We start from the raw sequence: 19,398 nt of genomic DNA, 5'->3' as shown, positions 1-19,398 counted from the left end.
TATGCGAGAATTAACACATTACCGATTTTTTTGCACATGCGACATGAGTCTTAACGCATACGATATGACTTTGATGAATCGTGATTTAATTATCGCATGCTTTTTACCACAAAAAGTGAATCAGCCCCTAAATATTGTATATGCTCCCCCTAAATAGCATATATACACAAAATACTATTTATCTTGAAATGCCCTACAAGAATATTACAAAACACCAAACAAACATAGGGTAATGAATAAACTTGATGCACCACCTGATTTGTGAGAGTTGTACAAACTTGGACAGGTTTTGGAGAACATATTACTCATTATTCTAAGTAATATAGTAGTATATAACAATATATTACTATAAATCACTGATAATCTAGGGAAGTGGTTGCCAAATTCTGGGGCTGACCCACTGGATAAACATGGAGGTCAGTTAGGGTGAATTTTGAGCATGAATGTTTATTTCTTGGGTAAACTGTAAATAAAGAAGAGTGAATTTTACAATTATATAATGATACTGAGCCCAACAAATCCTAAACCACATGTGGAAACCTGAACCCCAAGAGTCTGAGATCAAGAGCAGGCAATATCACCAAGAATTCCTAATATAGGACTCCTCAGAGTAATTATGGCTTCACAATAAATTGGTTGACTTTTCTATGACAGGCAGAACTTTGCAAACTCTACACCACCTTTAAAATGATATTTCCATTAATTTGGTATTTGGTAGTTACATACTGTATATTGAGAAGGCCACAAGTGGTGCTACGTCCATTATCTGGATATTGGTCTATTTCACTTGCATACCTGTACACATATTTCTCTTACTAAACTCTAAGAAGGAAAGCTAAAACCACTCAAAGTCGATCTGCTTGCTTCTGTGGTCTCTGGGATGTGCTGCTAAGCCTATGCGCCTATGAACTTCATAGACCAATTCTAGCTGTTACTTACAGAATGCTGTATAGTTGAAATGATTTCTCTTCCCAAGTTAACAACAAGTTTGTACAGAGTCTGGAAATGAGTTTGCTGATCCTGAATTTGACTGAGCTGAAGTTCATCATTGGTTATGTGCTCAGACTGGCATTTCTGTTCCGCTTTAACAAGAAATTCCAGCTGCAATACAGAAAAAAAAACAATTGGATTAGAAGATACACTTCACTAAAGTGCGATAAAAATTATCGCACGCTTTTTTGCGTAAAAAAAGACGTGAAAATTAGCGCGCGATTCACCATAGTATTATCGCGTGCGTTAAGTCGCCATTTTCACATGCGGTATTTTTCGCACTAGTTTTAACGCATGCGTTAATTTCCGCGCTGCAAAGAATATGATCGCATGATTCACAAACACTTAGGCGCGCTAAATATCGCATTGGTCTATGCGAAAATTAACACCTACTACAGGCAGGCAAAAAATTATAGAAAAGTATAGTAAATGAGTTTTTGCCAATAAAATATGGACTTACAGTGTTATTTATTCAAGTATGTGTCTTTTTACTCAATTTTACTAAAGTCTTGGCATGTATGGAATTTCGCTACTAATATACAGTACTATAGCGGTAAATATTTATACAAAAAAAAATACATTACTATGTATATTTTGGCGATTTCTTTTTTGTCGCGACTTTGTAATCTCGCGAATTGCGGACATTTTGTAGCGATTTTGTAATCTCATGACATGTGCGACTTGGGGCGATTTTGTGTCATTGAGCCTGCAGTCACACTACAGAGAGGATCATGCCTGGGGTTTCTTATCTGCTACCAGGGGAGAGGCGCTATATTATCACCGTTCTCCTACGCTCAGGATATGACGACCCACCGCTGGGGGACTTAGGGGTCCACGAGAGGAAGAGGGCAATCCTGCGCGAGCTAAGAGAAGGTTTGCTCGCCGGGTTTGCCCTTGATGTGGACCTCCGCCAGCTCCAGCGCCTATGGTCTGACCTGAAGCGTAGGAATTCAGACCTGGTGGCTGAAATTGCGGAAGGTAATTATTGTACTTTATTATGCTTTTACAGTATACGTTCAGTAAAAGATTTAGCAAGTAATTTGAACTAAAGGTACAAATGTAAGAAATGTCAGGGATGATGAAAGTAACATAGTAACATAGTAAGTTGGGTTGAAAAAAGACATACGTCCATCACGTTCAACCATAATGCCAGTGAGGAACTGAAACGTTGGTCACAATAAACCTCTGAATATTATTTCACATCTTCGTGACTCCTTGTGAAAATCCTGTGTGTGCCGTCACCCCATGCCTGTCTAGATTTTGTTTTGCCACAGGCACCCAGGTATTATTGTTCCTTATGGTGTGCAGCTTCCCAGCACTTCCTATTGTATATATATATATATATATATATATATATATATATATATATATATATATATATACACATCTATTTTCAAATACATATGCATAAATAAGTTTAAAGCAGGGGGTCATTTGGGGAAAGGCCACGAATGTTTTAGGGGGCCCTGGCTAACAATGTCTGTGTGTCCTTTGTATTGATGTGAGGGTTCACAGGGGGAAGGGCCATTGGGGGCGTGGGAGGAGGGGGGCCCAAAAAATGTTGTTGTGAGGGGCCCCGTTATTTATGATGGTGTATGAATGTATATATATATATTAAATGCACCGAATGTCTTAATGTTCTATATATTGATAATGGGTGAGTGCAGAGGATCTCTTGTTGTTGTTTCTATGTATTTCGTGGTCACAACCTCATTGCACCCCCGCCTAATGGTTTAAAATTTAGTGGTTGAGCACAACTTTCCCTTTTTTTGCTATAGCTTATACAGGAGCAGTGGCCAGCTCCTTGTTGTAGCTCCCACCCTTCCCAGCTGCAGTCAGGTGATCCCAGTGGAGCCAATAAAAGGGCAACCATATGGGGGTTTTAACCTTGAAAGCAAGAAAGTTGCAGGTAAAACTTAGTCCCTTGGCTAAATGTATATTGAAGCAGTAGAATTCTTAATGAATCGCATAAGTCAGTGTAGGAACTGGTCAAAAGGGATGACTTTGACGCAGTTGGCCAGCTTGAAGTATATTGCAATATATGGACAAACAATCCCTGTTTTGCTTAAAGGGAAGGGCATTTCTTAGTAGCTTAAATGCACCGAATGTCTTAATGTTCTATATATTGATAATGGGTGAGTGCAGAGGATCTCTTGTTGTTGTTTCTATATGTATATATATATATATATATATATATATATGTATAATATATTACACAAAATAACATCTTGCAATACTATCTCACAGAACTTCAGCTGGCGCCTCCTCCCCAGGCACAACCCCAGGCCCTCCAGGCTACTGTGGCTCACCAGGCTCCACCGGCCCCAGAGGCCCGACCTCCGGCCCCAGAGGCCCGACCACCGCCCCAGAGGCCCGAACTCCAGCCCCAGAGGCGCAACCACTGGCCCCAGAGGCCCGACCACCGGCCCCAGAGGCCCCAGGACCCAGCCAGGCCCCCGAGGCCCCAGCAATACCAGAGGCCCCAGAGGCTGAGAAGAGGCCCCGGACAATCCCCCCCCTTGACTTCTCTCCCAGTTTCCCCCCAGTTTCCCCGGCCCTTGAGTTCTCCCCCCAGACCCCCGGATCCCAGCCACCAGGTTCTCCTGCAGATGAGGGAACATCACGTCGGTCAATGCAGGAGGACCTGGAGAACATGAAGGCCGAGCTGGCCCAGCTCCGGGGGGAAGTGGCCCAACTGAGGAGGGACATGGATGAACTCAAGGGCAGCAAGCCCTAAGTTTTTTTTTCCCCCTTTTTATCTTCTATTTTTAAATATTTTCTTGTTATAGTAAAAATTTTTACTTTTCTACTTTTGAACTGAGTAATGTCTACTTATTTATCCTTCATTGATATGGTATTCTATACTTTCATGTAGTTTCCCCTACACTCTTCCATTTATCAGTAACAGCATCAATATGCTATATGGGTTAAATTTTTGCAAATATTCTGCCAACAATTTTGACTTTAGCCCATTTGCTAAATAGTAAAACTTGCGTTAATTAGTACGTAGCGTATTTTCTGGTGAGTGGGATAACTGCCAATCCAATGTTTTGTTGCCAGAATAATTGCAATATTATATTTGTTCCCGTTTAATAAAGTGCCCATAAAATATTTGCCATTTATTCTGTGTCTAAAATCTCCCACTTAATTTAAGCCACTTTAGCAAACGGACCCCTAAGTATGTGGCTAAATATTCTTAAATGCCCCCCCCCCATTTTTTTTTCTTACTTATATTTTTATTGGTTTTTGGGGGTTTTTTTTGCAAATAAACATTTATACAGCACCTCTCTAGCACTCTGTGCTCTCCCAGGGCAAAATGTCGCCAGTTTTATGCTGCCGATTGTCGCGTGCGTAATGTTGTGACAATTAGCGCATGCGGTAAATAGCGCGCATGCGAAAAATACCGCGCACGCTATTTATCTCGACAAAAATATTGCATGAAATACCGCGCGTAAAATAGCGCAAGTATGCTTATAGTGAATCGTGCGAAAAGTCATGAAAATTAAGACGCGATAAAATTTTTACCGCACGCTAAAAATAGCGCACGTTATTTCGCACTTTAGTGAATCGGCCCCATAGAGTGTACCTGAAGATGTCCTTTGGCATTATAGAATCTTTGCTATTATAGACTCCTAGTATTTCTCTCTCAATTCACACACACAACTAAACACACCACAACTTATAAAATCCTAAAATCCACAGCTTTATTTTGGCAATGTTAGACAACATTAGTGCATTTGCATTAATGCTGTTTGTGCCCTGTTGCCCCTGCACTTCATCAGAGCAACCTACAGCTCCTAGTGTTCCTTACATGTTTGAAAAAGACTTGTCTATCAATTTGTCCATCGCCTTAGTCGCTCTTTTCCGGATTTTCAGTAATGTCACATTTGGGTACTGGAGATCCTTACTGCAATGTATATTCCAGGAGACTTGTTAAAAGAGAGATTATCCTCTCCTCCTACAATGCTATAACCTTTTCATCCAAGAAAACACCTTGCTGGCCCATCCTGCTGTTGACTGACATTGCTTGCTACAGCACAGTTTATCATTCACATGTACTCCCAGGTCCATCTCCATAAATTATTTCCCTAACTTATTTCCATTATTTAACAATATCAGCTTTGAACCCCATTTGCCACATATCTACCCAAATCTGCTGAAAGTATGACACCTGGATGAATTCAGTTATTTCTATATCAGAATCGAGAAATCTGTTGTTTTGGAATATTAGGAGCAGCAAAGGTTGCCTATAGCATATGTGTTGTGTTCTGAGTCTTTGGAATCAGCCATCCTTCTTTATTATCTTTTAGAGAATATTTCAGTTTTATACAGCTCTCGAGTAAAAAAGTCTAAACTACTTTATTATAAGATACAAGTATAGGACCCATTATCCAGAAAACTTGGGACCAAGTCCGTAATTTGGATCTCCATACCTTAAGTCTACTAAAAAATCAATAAAACATTAATTAAACCCAATAGGATTGTTTTGCATCCAATACGGATTATTTATATGTTAGTTGGGATCAATTACAAGGTACTGTTTTATTGCTACAGAGAAAAAAAAATCAGTTTTAAAATTCTGAATTATTTGATTAAAATGGGGTCTATGGGAGACGGGCTTTCCGTAATTCGGAGCTTTCTGGATAATGTGTTTCCAGATAAGGGATCCCATACCTGTACTCAGAATTGCACATGTTATAAAACACGTATAAATAAAGAACAATTGCAGTGAACTATAAATTAACCAACCTCAAACTTAAAAAGGTGTAAAAATTATGACCACAGGTCGCACAACTGCTATATATCTTCATTTCATATATCTTCATTACATCTATTTTCACATTTATACATATACAGAAGTATGTAACTTATATACATGGGTCATGCCAAGGGCTGGTCATATAAAAAGCTTGTCGAATTATCTTCCCAGTTAGATTACTGGCGCATGTATGTGTAGGAGAATCCGTTCCTACTTACTTCTGTCTTGACTTGATAAAATGCCACCACTTTGATGAAAATATCTTCATATTCTGCAATGCTGTCCCTTACTTTTTGGTGAAGTTCAGCCAAGTCATTTATTTTGCCAGATTTTTCCGGCAATCGTGGGCCTTCCCGGGTGAGAAGATCAGATATCTTTATAGCATATTCAGCTTCAGCACTGAGATTCTGGTGAAATAGCCAAGCAGTATACAAAATGTTATTATTTATAAATCCATAGTGGGGATTTTTAAGAAAAGTTTTATACTTATACTTATACTATTGTATATATACTTATACTATTGTCCCCTTAGAGACAATGTTACCTCTAGCTTCTTTGTGACTCTGCAAGCCCTGCAAACCAATCAGCTTTAGCATGCTGTCCTAGCTGCACATTTTAGAAAAAAACACTTGTATTCCCAGTTTGCACAAGGAACCAGCCAGGAGCCACAAACCTGTCTTTACATGGCAGAATGGGCTGCTAGTAGCCACTTAAGGTTGAATATGTAATACGATCTCACTACCAGCTGGTGCAGAAACAAGAGTAAAAAGCTTGCTGTAGTGTGACCCCTCCCAATAGAAAACCTGAGTAAAGAGCCCTAGATGCTTTCTCTGTTTGTTTAAGATTGCAGCTGCCATTTTAGCTTGGTCTTCATAGCTTCCTGCCAGACAGCTCTAGCTGTTATAGCTCAGATTACACATTCCTAAGGGTGGCGGGAGTGAGTTTTATGAATTCTTATTGAAGGTGGGAAGAGGAGAAGGGAGAGAGGAGAGAACTCTTTTTCTAAAAGAGAAAGAAAGATGCCCTAAGAACATGTTTACAAAAAAGGAGACAAGAAATCTTGTGTTTCTTTTGATAGAGAACTTCATGCAGCATTTCTGATAAAGCTTACTTAGTTTTTACCTTTCCTTCTCCTTTAAGGGGGTTAACTTAGCGTACAAGTCAAAGTAAGGATCAGAATGAAACAGGGACAAAGCATGGCACTTGCACAAACAGTTTATTTAAAAAAACCTTACAGATGAACATGAACCTATAATGGTGAAGAAATGTAAATTCGGGTATGGGACCTGTTATCCCAAATGCTTGGGACCTGTGGTTTTCTGGATAAGGGGTCTTTCTGTAATTTGAGTCTCCATACCTTAAGTCTTTAACATTAAATAAACCAATAGGATTGTTTTGCCCCCAATAAGGATTCATTATCTTAGGATGAAGTACAAGGTTCTATATAAATATTATAGAGAAAAAAAAATTATTTACTTGATGGAGTCTATAGAGTGTATTTCGGATAACAGGTTTCCACATAACAGATCCTATACCTGTATTGTGATATTAACTCACCTGATACTTATTTTTTATGTGACTTAGTTTTTCTTGTGCATTTAGGATAGTTTGGAAGTCATTTCCCAAGTTTAGCGTATAAAATGGTTGTAGATCCTTCTCCAGGGCTTCTAATCCATCAGTAGCCTCACAAAAAAACATAAAAAGTGGCATTTAAAGGGTAAGGAAACCTACACAGCAATATTAGATGATCACTGGTGAAACTTTATTTTAATTCAGAGTATCAGAGCTAAAGAATGAGGAGAACTGCAGTCCTGCCATTTTGACCAGGTCACTTTCATAAATGAGTTGGCAGATGTTAATATGTTATCCTATATCTGCATTTTGTGGCCCTGACACAGGTCAGAACCTTTTATCCTCAATGAAAACAATGTGGATCAGAAAGACATGGGAGGCAGTCAGTCCCAGATTTATGGACAATGAATAATATAAATTTTTTCTGGAATAAAGTGATATATTGTGTATATATTTCCCTGATCCTCTAGCACTGACACAAGGCTACTTACTGACTGTAACTTGTCTTTAATTGTCCTCCATTGTTGCTTTGTGGAATTGGCTTGATTCACTCGTTGCTGCCATATTAAACCCAGATTTGTAATCTCGTTTTTTTCCTTATTCAAGTTATCAATTGTCCTCTCAATGACTTGCGCATGTCTGTTGTTCAAAACTGTATTTCTGTTCATCTGCGAGAAATGTTAACCACATAAACCAGATTCATTTGGGGATACTGAATGGAATAAGGGAACCTATCACCAAAATGTATGGGTGGCACAATTTGTTATTGTATTTTGTGTTTTCAGGCAATATATACATGACAATACCAAGCTTTTATTTTAACGTGACTCCCATCAGTGTATGTCTTTGGAGGTACATTGGACATTTTACACAGGAACACCGGAATATGACTATGTGTACCATTGGGCTGAATCTTACATAAACACAATAGTTCCTTACCATTTTTATGATATTTAGGCAGTTCTGCCCCATATCTTGAACTGAGGAAATCTCTGTAAGGACAAACTGTAACTGTGCTTCTGCTGATTTTAGGGCTAATGAAACATCCGTCTCTGTGCCTTCTTCCGTACTGGATGTATACAGTTTTCTCAGACTCTGGATGGCAGGTTTCAGCTGAAATACATGTGAGGAATTGATTATTTTAAGCACATTATTGTATTGTAAGTGTAAACATTAAACATGGATAAAAATACTGTTATGGAGGCTAGTCATAAGCTGTACGTGTAGGGATGTGTTAAAAATAAGGCAATGAGTGCCCCAAGTAGTACCTGTAGTATGTTATTGGGCAGAGTTTTCTAAGGAAGATCTTTTGGGGCGGTGAAGGTGCTTAATAAAAGGCAAAGTTACAGACAATGGGGGTTGGTGCCAATTTGTTAGTCTTTTGATTCTGGCTGGTGAGCTTTTTCTATGAAACATTAACCAGGCCAAAGAATTTTTCTGGGGAGCCCAATGGGACCATATTGCTTGGGTGGATTTGGGCTGGTATATGTACAATACAGCCTGACCACCAAGAATTCCTATAATTCACATATGCCCAATCCAAGTCTGAGCATAAGAGGAGAACAGAAATGGTGCATAATTGCAGATGAACACATTGTCTGTGATTGTGTCTGTAAGAAGTGATTCACCCATCTTGAAAAACAAAAGTGGTATTTCGATCCTAAGGCTATGCCTTCACAAGGCTGATTTTTGACGGCAAAATGCATACTCTCGCATTTCAGTGGCAAGTCCACTCCATGGGCCTGCACCAGGGCAGACGCAGTGGCTCCGGGTAAAGGCACATCCAAAAGCTGGTAGATGCACAGGGCCTGGCTTTTGGAATATGTGTATCTGCAGGCCAAGAATCAGCCCCGTGTGGTTGTAGCCTTAGACACACAGGGCTGAATCTTGGCCTGCAGATAAACTCAGGCTGAGAATCGCACCCTACACTCCAACAGCCTGGCATCAGACACATGCGGCTGACTTTGCACTGAAACGCGAGAGTATGCATTTTGGCACCAAAATCCGTTCCATGTTCCTGCTCCCCGGCCAGCACTGTGGCTGCGGCACATCTGAAAGCTGATCAGAGCATAGGGGCTAATTCTCGGCCAGTATTTATCCTCAGACTGAGAATCAGCCCCATGTGGCCATAGACTTAGGCCTATGAACAGAAGCAAAAATTGTAGTTTATACTATATATGTAAAGTTTATACCTCTGATGATGCTTTTAAAAATGCTATGTATACATTTAGACATTCCAGTTTTTCATCAATACTTTGATCCAAATCTTTTAATTGTTCTTCCAGGAGATGAGTGCGGCTGCTAAATTCTTCTGTGCCCAAGGGAAACATTTGAACATCTTCTTTTAAGGTCTTCCTAGCTGATTCCATGTATTGAGATGCCTCCTATATCCAACAATAGTAATAAAAAGTTTTTTATACAAACTGGTAGTAATAAGCACAAAGGTTTAAAAATTAGATAAAGGCCTACATAAATACCCTACAGATCTTAGGCAGTGGAATGATCATAGAGTAAGCAGGACCAGGAAGTAACAAAGACCCAGATATCTGGCCAGATATCGGTCGGGTATGGCCATCATTTCTGCCCCTACACGGGTCAATAAACTGCTGAATCGGTCCTAGGGAACGATATCGGCAGCTACAATCGGCCCGTGTATTGGGACCTTAATTCTGGAGTAATAATCCCTGGCAGTTAACTCTTAATGGTCAACGTCAATTAGACTAAGAAAAGCAAAATTCTGATTAGTTGTTACTACTTCAGAATAAAACTGCACTTGTTTTGTGACTTCTCCCTGGTGTTCCACAAGAGCTGGATGAGATGATGAAGGTTGTGCTTCCCTCCCCTAGGCTGTAAGAGTTCATGATAATTACAGACTAATACTAAATACAGGCTAATTGAGGCAATACATTTCCTGCCCCATTGCTGATTCACACATCATTGCTACAGCAGCTGCAGTGCGCTCAGGCCACTAACTGTTACTGATTTGCCTCTGTAAGGTGTCCATTGTATAACTGGAAGCCTGTTTACATGACCACCCATGTGCTAAGTAGCCCAAATGTCTTTTGGATCAGCAGAGGATGTTCCCATTACTGTTTTGTCATCCTGGTACCTCATCTGCATTTCCAAAACAAAATGTGTGTGTCTGTGTGTATACTGCTTGGAATAAGTATAGAGGTAAAATGTTTAGCTGGAGGACTTTTTGTTTTCATGTTATGTCATGGGCAAGTGACATGAAAGGATACAAAACTGTCTCATTTAACACCTAAGGAACTAGTTAACTGTTAGCTTCCTAGGCGTATATAAGATAAGATGGATTTAAAGATTTAAACAGCTGGAGAGCCAAAGGATCCTTATTTCATTACACTGGGAGTGGATGGTTAATATATATATTAATTTGTAGAATGTAATAAAACCAGGCTGTCCATCAGAATATTAATGCAGAGTTTTCAAAGTTTACTTGACAGACACAATTAGCCACTCCAAATTGGAACCTGTAATAAAATCATAGGAGCTGTAGGTGATGATTTTTCTTCCAGCGCTCAATTCAGAGTGCAGTGTAGAGAGGGGTGCATTCTTGCTTTGCTTAGTGCTCTTGCATTTGCCCCCCTCTTAGTACCTTGTACTTAATGGAAACTAAGCTGCATAATCCATGTTGGTGGCAAAACAATCATATTGTTTATTCAATGTTTAAATGTTTTGTTAGCAGACTTAAGATATGGAGATCCAAATATCAGAAAAAACCCTTAGACAGAGGACTCCAAGTACAAAGCATTGTGGATATGCTACCTGTATTAGGGTGATGGCCCACAGGGAGATTAGTCACCTATGGTTAAATCGTGGCTGCCATGGGCATGGCATGGGCATGGGCTTTTTAATTTTCCCCAAAACATCAGAACATGATTATTTGTTAACAGGCCAATTTAGGTTTTGGATTGGATATTGTATTCCAAGGAAATATTAACAGGATCAAGCTGTTTCTCTTGCTGTGATGTAGCAGGTACCCTGGAAACCATTTTAGTGCCACACAGACATTCTGGTGCCAGCATGAAGATACCATTGTGTGGATGCCATAGATCCTATCTAGTTCTGGGCTTCCTGTCAATCTGTGCTGCATGACGATCAAGTATTTGGCGATACATTAAATTTAGAAGATATCTCCCTAAAGCAGATGTATCTACTGAGATAATGAGTCCATTAATTAATAAATTAGGTTTAAGAAAGGGAATCTGCAAGTTATATCCCACCGATAGGTCCCGAATAAACATATGAATAAACAACAGAAATTTCAGTGGAATAAAAACAACAACATTTATTGGCTCAAATTAACAGAACAAAAAACTAACATATAGGGGCTGATTTACTAACCCACGAACGGGTCGAAATGAGTCCGATTGCGTTTTTTTCGTAAAGATCGGTATTTTGCGATTTTTTCGTATTTTTGCGATTTTTTCGGCGTCTTTACGAATTTTTCGTTACCAATATGATTTTTGCGTAAAAACGCGAGTTTTTCGTAGCCATTATGAAAGTTGCGTAAAATCTTGCGATTTTTCGTAGCGTTAAAACTTGCGCAAAAAGTTGCGCTTTTTTCGTAGCGTTAAAACTTACGCGAAACTTCGCACCTTTTAAGTTTTAACGCTACGAAAAAGGCGCAACTTTTCGCGTAAGTTTTAACGCTACGGAAAAATCGCAAGATTTTACGCAACTTTCGTAAAGGCTACGAAAAACTCGCGTTTTTACGCAAAAATCGCATTGGTAACGAAAAATTCGTAAAGACGCCGAAAAAATCGCAAAACATACGAAAAAGTCGCAAAATGTTCGTTTTCAAGTCAGAACTTTTCCAATTCGGGTCGGATTCGTGGGTTAGTAAATCAGCCCCATAGAGTATACTATACCAAACAATGGATAGGTGCATCCCAGTGCCTCATAGTACCCACTCTCCTAACGCGTTTCGCACACTGTATAAATTAAATGGTAAGGGTATATAAAGGAAGTGACACAAACATACCACACCTCCTCTGATGAAGCACCACATGGTGCGAAATGCGTTAGGAGAGTGGGTACCATGAGGCACTTAGATGCACCTATCCATTGTTTGGTATAGTATACTCTATATGTTAGTTTTTTGTTCTGTTAATTTGAGCCAATAAATGTTGTTGCTTTTATTCCACTGAAATCTCTGTTGTTTATTCATGAGATAACGAGTCCCTCTTTTATAAATGAAATGCAAAGTCATTAAGAGACTTTTCCTGAGTTAAAGGAAGATTGTGCCCAGGTCTCAGGTCATTATAAGGTCCATGTGAAGCATTACCTTTGCTTGGTTAGCCAGCTCTATAAGTTTACTCAGGGCTTCCTCACACTCAGCCAGACTCCATCCAGGTTCACTGTATCTTTCCAGGTCTGCAGTTATTCTCTGAAGCCACAGTGACACCTACATAATGAAAGGGTTAATAATTAGCATGTACATGGCAATATCAAATTCACCCAAAGCCTAGAAACTCACAGCTGCCTGTGCCACACAGCAAGCCCAGTTGCCCTTTAGTCAATTCCAATCTGCATTTATATAAATTTAATGTGCCATTTGTATGCCATAATATTAATATTGAAGAGTGCAATCCATTCATATCTGCTAGGTTTTTTTAAATTATATACTATCTAAAAGTGAGTAGTGGCGCAGATATAGGCATTTGAATGTTGATGTAATCCTTACTTGTCTGTACAGTATATTTTCTCTTTCGGGTACTGATGCTTAATGCACTATTTAATTATTTATTTTTAGTAATAAAATTATTCCTTCCAGAGTTTAAAATATATTTCCAGATTATTAAAGGAGTAGTTCACCTTTAAATAAGCTTTTATAATGATGTAGACATTGATATTATGAGATAGTTTGCAATTGGTCTTCATTTTATATGTGGTTTTTCAGTTATTTAGAAGTTTGTTCAGCAACTCTCCAGTTTACTCTCCTGTTTAGTATCTTTCTGGTTGCTGGGGTCCAGATTACCCTAGTAACCAGGAAGTGGTTTGAATGAGAGGCAAATGAATAGTAAACAGAAAAATGAATAGAAAAAGGTCTAAATAGGAAGATCAGTATAGGTATGGGCCCTTTTATCCAGAATGCCCAGGACCTGGGGCTTTCCGAATAAGGGATCTTCCGTAATTTGGATCTTTATTACTTAAATCTATAAAAAATCCCTTTAACATTAATTAAACCTAATAGGGTTGTTTTGTCTCCAATAATGATTAAGGATTAATGTTTGTTAGGCTCAAGTACAAGGTACTGTTTTATTATTACAGAGAAAAAGGTAATCATTATAAAAAGATTTCTGGATAACGGATTTCCAGATAATGGATCCCATACCGCTACTAAAAATTAAGAATAACAATAAAATTGTGGCCCCAGAGACCATTATTGTTTTGCTTCCATGGTCAGTGACCCCCATTTGAAAGCTGGAAAGAGGCAGAAGAGGAAGGCAAATAATTAAGAAAAAATGGAGACCAACTGAAAAGTTTCTAGGATTAGGACATTCTTTAACATACCAAAATTAAATGTAAAGGTGAACCACCCCTTTAATCCCCATCTGCAGCCTTACATTTGTTACTTGTAACAGACCCAATATGGATTGGGCATCATTTATAAAACATTTTACTAGGGATACACTGAACCCCCTTTTTTGGGTTCGGCCGAATTCTGCCAAATCCTGAACAGAATCCTATATGATAATTAGGACTGGGAAGGGTTAAAAGTCACCGTGCGCTGTGCGCGCTGCAAAAATCCCCCCCCTAAAATTTAACACTTTTCGGCTGGGACCGTGGATTCGTCCGAAACCGAATTAATCAAAAAAAGGCTGGATTCGGCCCCAATCCCAAACTAAATCTGGGATTCGGGGCATCCCTACATTTTACTAAACATGCAACCCATATAGCGATTAGTATTCACTTCTGTTCAAAACTGTTTCCTCTTACAATCCAGGCAGTTCACAGAGTGAAAGAGTAAAGTTATGTTGGCCAGAAGGTTATGTAGACTGTATACTGTACCTTCCTAAGATGCTCCTCTGGTGTCACGGCATTTTGTTGTTCCTTTAAGGCTTGCTCATTCGGCGCACTGATCTGGACAGTTAGCTGATCTACTCGTTTCTGGAGGTACCCAATCATTTCCTGAATTCCAGACATGGCAGAGCTAAATATGAACCAAACAGCTGTTAGCACCTCTCCTACCTTGGATCAAGGCCCAGCTGATAAACTATAGATGGAAATGGCGAATCTGTTGTACCCAGAGTTCCCCAGCACTGAGGCTGCATGCAAGGATGTTAAACAACAGCACAAGAATTAAACAGAATTAAAAAATATATATTTGGGTCTGTCCAAAAAAATATCACCCAAACCCAAAAAAAGGATCTCAATGAATTTAAGACCTAACTATCTGAGAGTGTTCCTAACAGAAGAATATGGTACTGAGTACCAAGGTATATTTTTGCATTAAAACTTTACAGTACACAGATATGTTGTCATTTCCAACTAAAACTATGCTACCCTATAAGTTATGGCTGATCAAAGATTATAGACTTTCTGCTTGGGAGATTAGCAAATAACAGTAACCAAATGAAGCATAATTAGTGTTTGAGTATTAAATGGATGTGCAACACCCCATCTGAAGTCATATTCTGCACCATTGGCGACAGAATTTTTACGGAGCAGTCGGGACCTCTCCTCCGTATGGGAGTTTAAATGTGCAATTGCGCATGCACACTGGTTACGCACGATCGCGCATGCACACTCACGGGGGGGCAAGGGCGGCCTCGGGGCACCCAGAAGTGAAATCTTGCCCTGCGCCCACCCGTAGGTGGGGGATATCGGGAGAATATCCGCTTGCTTGGCGACATCACCAAGTGAGCGGATCTGCCAGTGTATGGGGACCTTTAGTGACAGTGGGCACAGGACTATAAATAGTGGTTAGAAATAAATTGCATGGATTTAGTCAAGGAAATGCCTTTTCCCCCAACCCCTTGGTGCCACCAAGCAGCACCCCCACAAAGTGCCCAACAAACTAGTTTGGTGGAAAAAAATACAGGTATTTTTCCAAATCTGCTTTCAGTATTGCATTACTAAATGAGCACCAGTATATTAGAGAAGGTTATACATCAAATGTATTTGGTCTCAGGCATTTTAACACTCGTATTTATTTGCTTAAAAGATTTGTTAAAAACTGATGGAAGCTTGGAAAACCAAGAAATGAACTCCTGAAGATGTTGCCATACTATGGTATTTACAAGCTTCATGTCATGTCCTACACAATAGGGTACAAATTCATCATTGTAGGAAAGACGTGCATAGAAAAAAGGTATTTGCTCTATTAGTAAATTGAACGTTTCCTGTTGAAGTGAAAATTAAAACCCTCATAGGAAAGTAAGAAAATGAAACTGGACCATATTTTTGACATGTCATGTTTCCTTACACTAAAAAATTTGGGAAAAGTGTGCAAAATTTTAGACTACAAGTACAGGATTTGGGGTTTTCTGGATAAGAGAACTTTCTATAATTTGAATCTCCATACCATATGTCTTCTAAAAATTATTAAAATGTTAATTAAACCCAATAGGTTTGTTTTGCCTCCAATAAGCATTTATTCTAATTTAGTTTGGTCCAAGTACAAGGTACTGTGTTATTAAACAGAGAAAAAATAAATCCATTTTTAAAATCTAAATTATTTGATTAAAATGGAGTCTATGGAAGACAGCCTTCCCGTCATTTGGAGCTTTCTTGACAATGGGTTTTTGTTAATGGATCCCATACCTGTACTTCTTTCACAGAAAAATGACTGGGGAGTCAATTCATTTACACATACATGTATAGAACACAACAGACACTTAAAACTGGCCAGACCGCGGTGCCCTTGCCCAACTACACCACTCCACTATCCATAACCTTTTAGCCTTCCTAATTCCCCCAATTTCCCCATACAAACCATCTTCAGAATTGCTCCATTTCCCTCTATCTCCAGCTATTATATGAAGGCATTTATACCTAAAATACCCACAGAAGGCAAAGCTGAAGAGCTTCTCTCACAGATGGCTGCCTTCAAGTGGTCACTACTGTCTCTTTGTTGTCTCGATGCACGCATAACCTGTAAGGGCTTTCATGCAATTTAAGGATTGAATAAAACTTTGAAGATAAAAGCTCTGTATTTATTTCTATATAGATGCACTTTACTTTTTGTTTTTACTCTAATCAAATATATTTTTCCTCTGGTAAATACATTTGAGATAAAATTGATGTGCCATGTGGGAAGCGCGGTCCATTCCATTAAAGAACACAAGAAAAAAAATCTAAATTTTCAAATCTCAGCACAGTCAGTTTATAACTTAGAAATCTAAAGCAGCTAATGGTGAGTTCTAGGGGCAATATAGGACTAAACATTTTATTATTTAGCAGAACAGCCAATGTATTTATGACGGAATAAGGTGGATCCATAAGGGTCTAAGATATTGAGTTTTATTAAGCTATCATTAAAATACACCTTTATATCTGACAAACAATAGCTTTAGCCTTGGAATAATCCCACAAGACCAACGTGTAGTCAATCTCTATCCCAGTCTCATCCCATCCACGGAACATGAGGTTACCAAGAAAATGATCCCAAGCACCATCTAGTGTCAACGTATGAGACAGTGATAGATTCATTACAAGTGAGGTTGTGTTAAAATGGATGAAATGGGTGGGCATATTGACGCTATTTATTGAGAATGGGTAATTCTGGAAAGGTTATAGAGATCATATATAACTTCCTAAGCAGTGTGCAAAGGGTAGGTAAAGCACATAGGTGTATTTCTAGGTTTCCAAAGCAGGCTGCGTCTATAGCAGTGATCCCAGTGGCCTCACAGTGATGTTGCTCCCAGTGGCCTCACAACAAGTGCTTATTTTTGAATTCCTGGCTTTTGGGCAAGTTTTGGTTGCATAAAAACCAAGTGTACTGCCAAACAGAGTCTCATGTAGGCTGCTGCCAGTCCATATAGGGGCTGCCAAATAGCCAATAACCGTTATTACTTGGTAACCCCAGGAACATGTTTTATGGTTGTGTTGCTCCCCAAATCTTTTTACATATGAATGTTGCTCACGGGTAAAAAAGGTTGTGGATCCCTGGTCTTTAGGCACAACAGATTTGCCACAAAAGAATCACGTCCGGGAACATCTTCAGTAACAACTCAGCAAGTCCAGTTGCTCTAGATTTACTTATATTAGATTTACAGATATACCATGACCTGTCTGAAGGAAAACCTTCATAGTCCTACATGCTGGAAACAACCACTCACCACTGTGAGAATTTTGTCTGCAACTTGCATCCAATTAACAAAGATAATAAAAATTTGCAGCAAAATTTTGGTTTCTGCTGCGCTTAATGTTTTTTTGAATCCGTGCTACAATTTTGCAGTGCATTTGTTTAACCGGAAAAAAAATGTGCAATGCATTTGTTTTAACACAGTTGGTACATTTGTGGAGGTACACTGGATAAAAGGCTGCATTGGGGTTATACAAATATACAGAATTCCATCAAACACTGCACCTGGTAAGTAAATGCTCCCATCCCGTATCAAAATGATAACTGGCTAAATAACAGCAGTTGTCCCTAAACTACAACACCCAAGACACACTGACAGCTGAGCACTTGGAGGAGGCTGGGAAATGTAGTTCAACAACAGCTGCATAACCAGAAGCTGAAGAACTGAGATCTTTCAATGTGACACTTGTGATAAGAGCAAACCGTGCACAGAAAATGCATTCAGCTGAGGTGTAATTAGAGTTTTTTGTTTTTCCACACTTGGCTCTATAATATGGGTGCGATAAGTCTCAGATAGCAGCTGTTAGCCCTCATTACTGGCAAAGGTCTTTGGTATTCAAATGCCTCTGTCTAGGTCTGCCCCCCCCCCCCTAGACATATAGGATGCTGGCCCTGGCAATGCAGAAACCGGGGGGATTTAATATATCGGGTTGTCCAGCTTGCAGCCCTACAGCTGTTGTTGTACTAACAACTCCAAAATCCCCCCAGACAGTCTTTAAATGTAGTTGCTGCAGTTGAAAAACAGCTGGAGGTTCCCAGGCAGGAGTGATTTTTAAAATAGAACCATATAATAATATAATATATATATATATCTCAATTGTTGCATTTGACCTCTTTACTTCTCTTTAATCTGGCGCAAGGTGAAGAGCACAGCGAGACCCAGGAGGAATGTTCTCTTGATTCGACACTAAGAGAGTAATTTACTAAAGTCAGGATTTTTTTCCGATTCATGTTTTTACTCTAAATGTCAAGTGTTTTGTGTAAGGAAAGCATCAAAACAGTGAAAAACACTAATAGAAAACTTTTTGGTTTTTGCAGTTTTTTATTGGTTGCTTTGGGTCACTGCTCCTAGGTAAACTTAGTGGCTTGTATTACATATGTGGGTTAGTGTCTTTTTATCCACTATGACAGGGATCCCCAACCTTTTATACCCGTGGGCCACATTCAAATGGAAAAAGTGTTGGGTAGCAACACAAGCATGGAAACATTTCCTGGGGTGCAATTAAGAGCTATAATTGGCTACTTGGTAGCCCCTATGTGGACTGGTAGCCTATAGAAGGCTCTGTTTGGCAACCAAAACTTGCCAAAAATTCAAAAATGGGCACCTTCTTTGAGGCCCCAGGGAGCAATATCCAAGGGGTTGGGGAGCAACATGCTGCTCATGAACCACTGGTTGGGGATCACTGGCCTATGATATGGTACTAATATTAGTAGTAATGGGTAGTGATGAACAAATTCTTTCACCTGGTAAAGTTTTGTGGTTTTGTTAGCAGTGTCTACGTTTATGAATCTGTGGTAGAATATTGGCAAGCATTTGTTTTGCCAGGAAAAAAAACCAAGCTAGAACAACGCACTGAAAAAAAATCTGCTTTAGGCAGCGCCGGATTTCTTTCTGAGGCGCCCCGAGGCCGCCCCTGTGGGTGTCCCCCTCTGCGCATGCGCGAACGCGCCCCCTCCCCAGTGCGCATGCGCAAACACTCCTTTAAACTCCCATACGGAGCAGTGGGGAGAGGTCCCGACTGCT

At 39.5% G+C, this 19,398-nt stretch overlaps 1 protein-coding gene across 1 annotated transcript in view; it reads right to left on the bottom strand.

Moving 5' to 3' along the window:
- The window catches only part of ccdc141 (coiled-coil domain containing 141), a 93,840-nt gene that overhangs the window by 18,351 nt on the left and 56,091 nt on the right, over positions 1-19,398 (bottom strand). The window contains exons 9-16 of the mRNA XM_002935686.5: positions 14,357-14,498; positions 12,630-12,749; positions 9,514-9,705; positions 8,261-8,434; positions 7,813-7,989; positions 7,307-7,432; positions 5,968-6,156; positions 940-1,101 (exon numbers count right to left, since the gene is read on the bottom strand). Of these exons, the coding sequence (XP_002935732.3) occupies positions 940-1,101; positions 5,968-6,156; positions 7,307-7,432; positions 7,813-7,989; positions 8,261-8,434; positions 9,514-9,705; positions 12,630-12,749; positions 14,357-14,498 (1,282 nt within the window). The remainder of the gene's footprint in view (positions 1-939; positions 1,102-5,967; positions 6,157-7,306; positions 7,433-7,812; positions 7,990-8,260; positions 8,435-9,513; positions 9,706-12,629; positions 12,750-14,356; positions 14,499-19,398) is intronic.

This window comes from Xenopus tropicalis, chromosome 9, assembly GCF_000004195.4.
Source record: "Xenopus tropicalis strain Nigerian chromosome 9, UCB_Xtro_10.0, whole genome shotgun sequence".
Classification (NCBI taxonomy): Eukaryota; Metazoa; Chordata; class Amphibia; order Anura; family Pipidae; genus Xenopus; species Xenopus tropicalis.
Note: the sequence above shows the minus strand (reverse complement) of the source record. Positions and strands in the feature narration are given on the sequence as shown.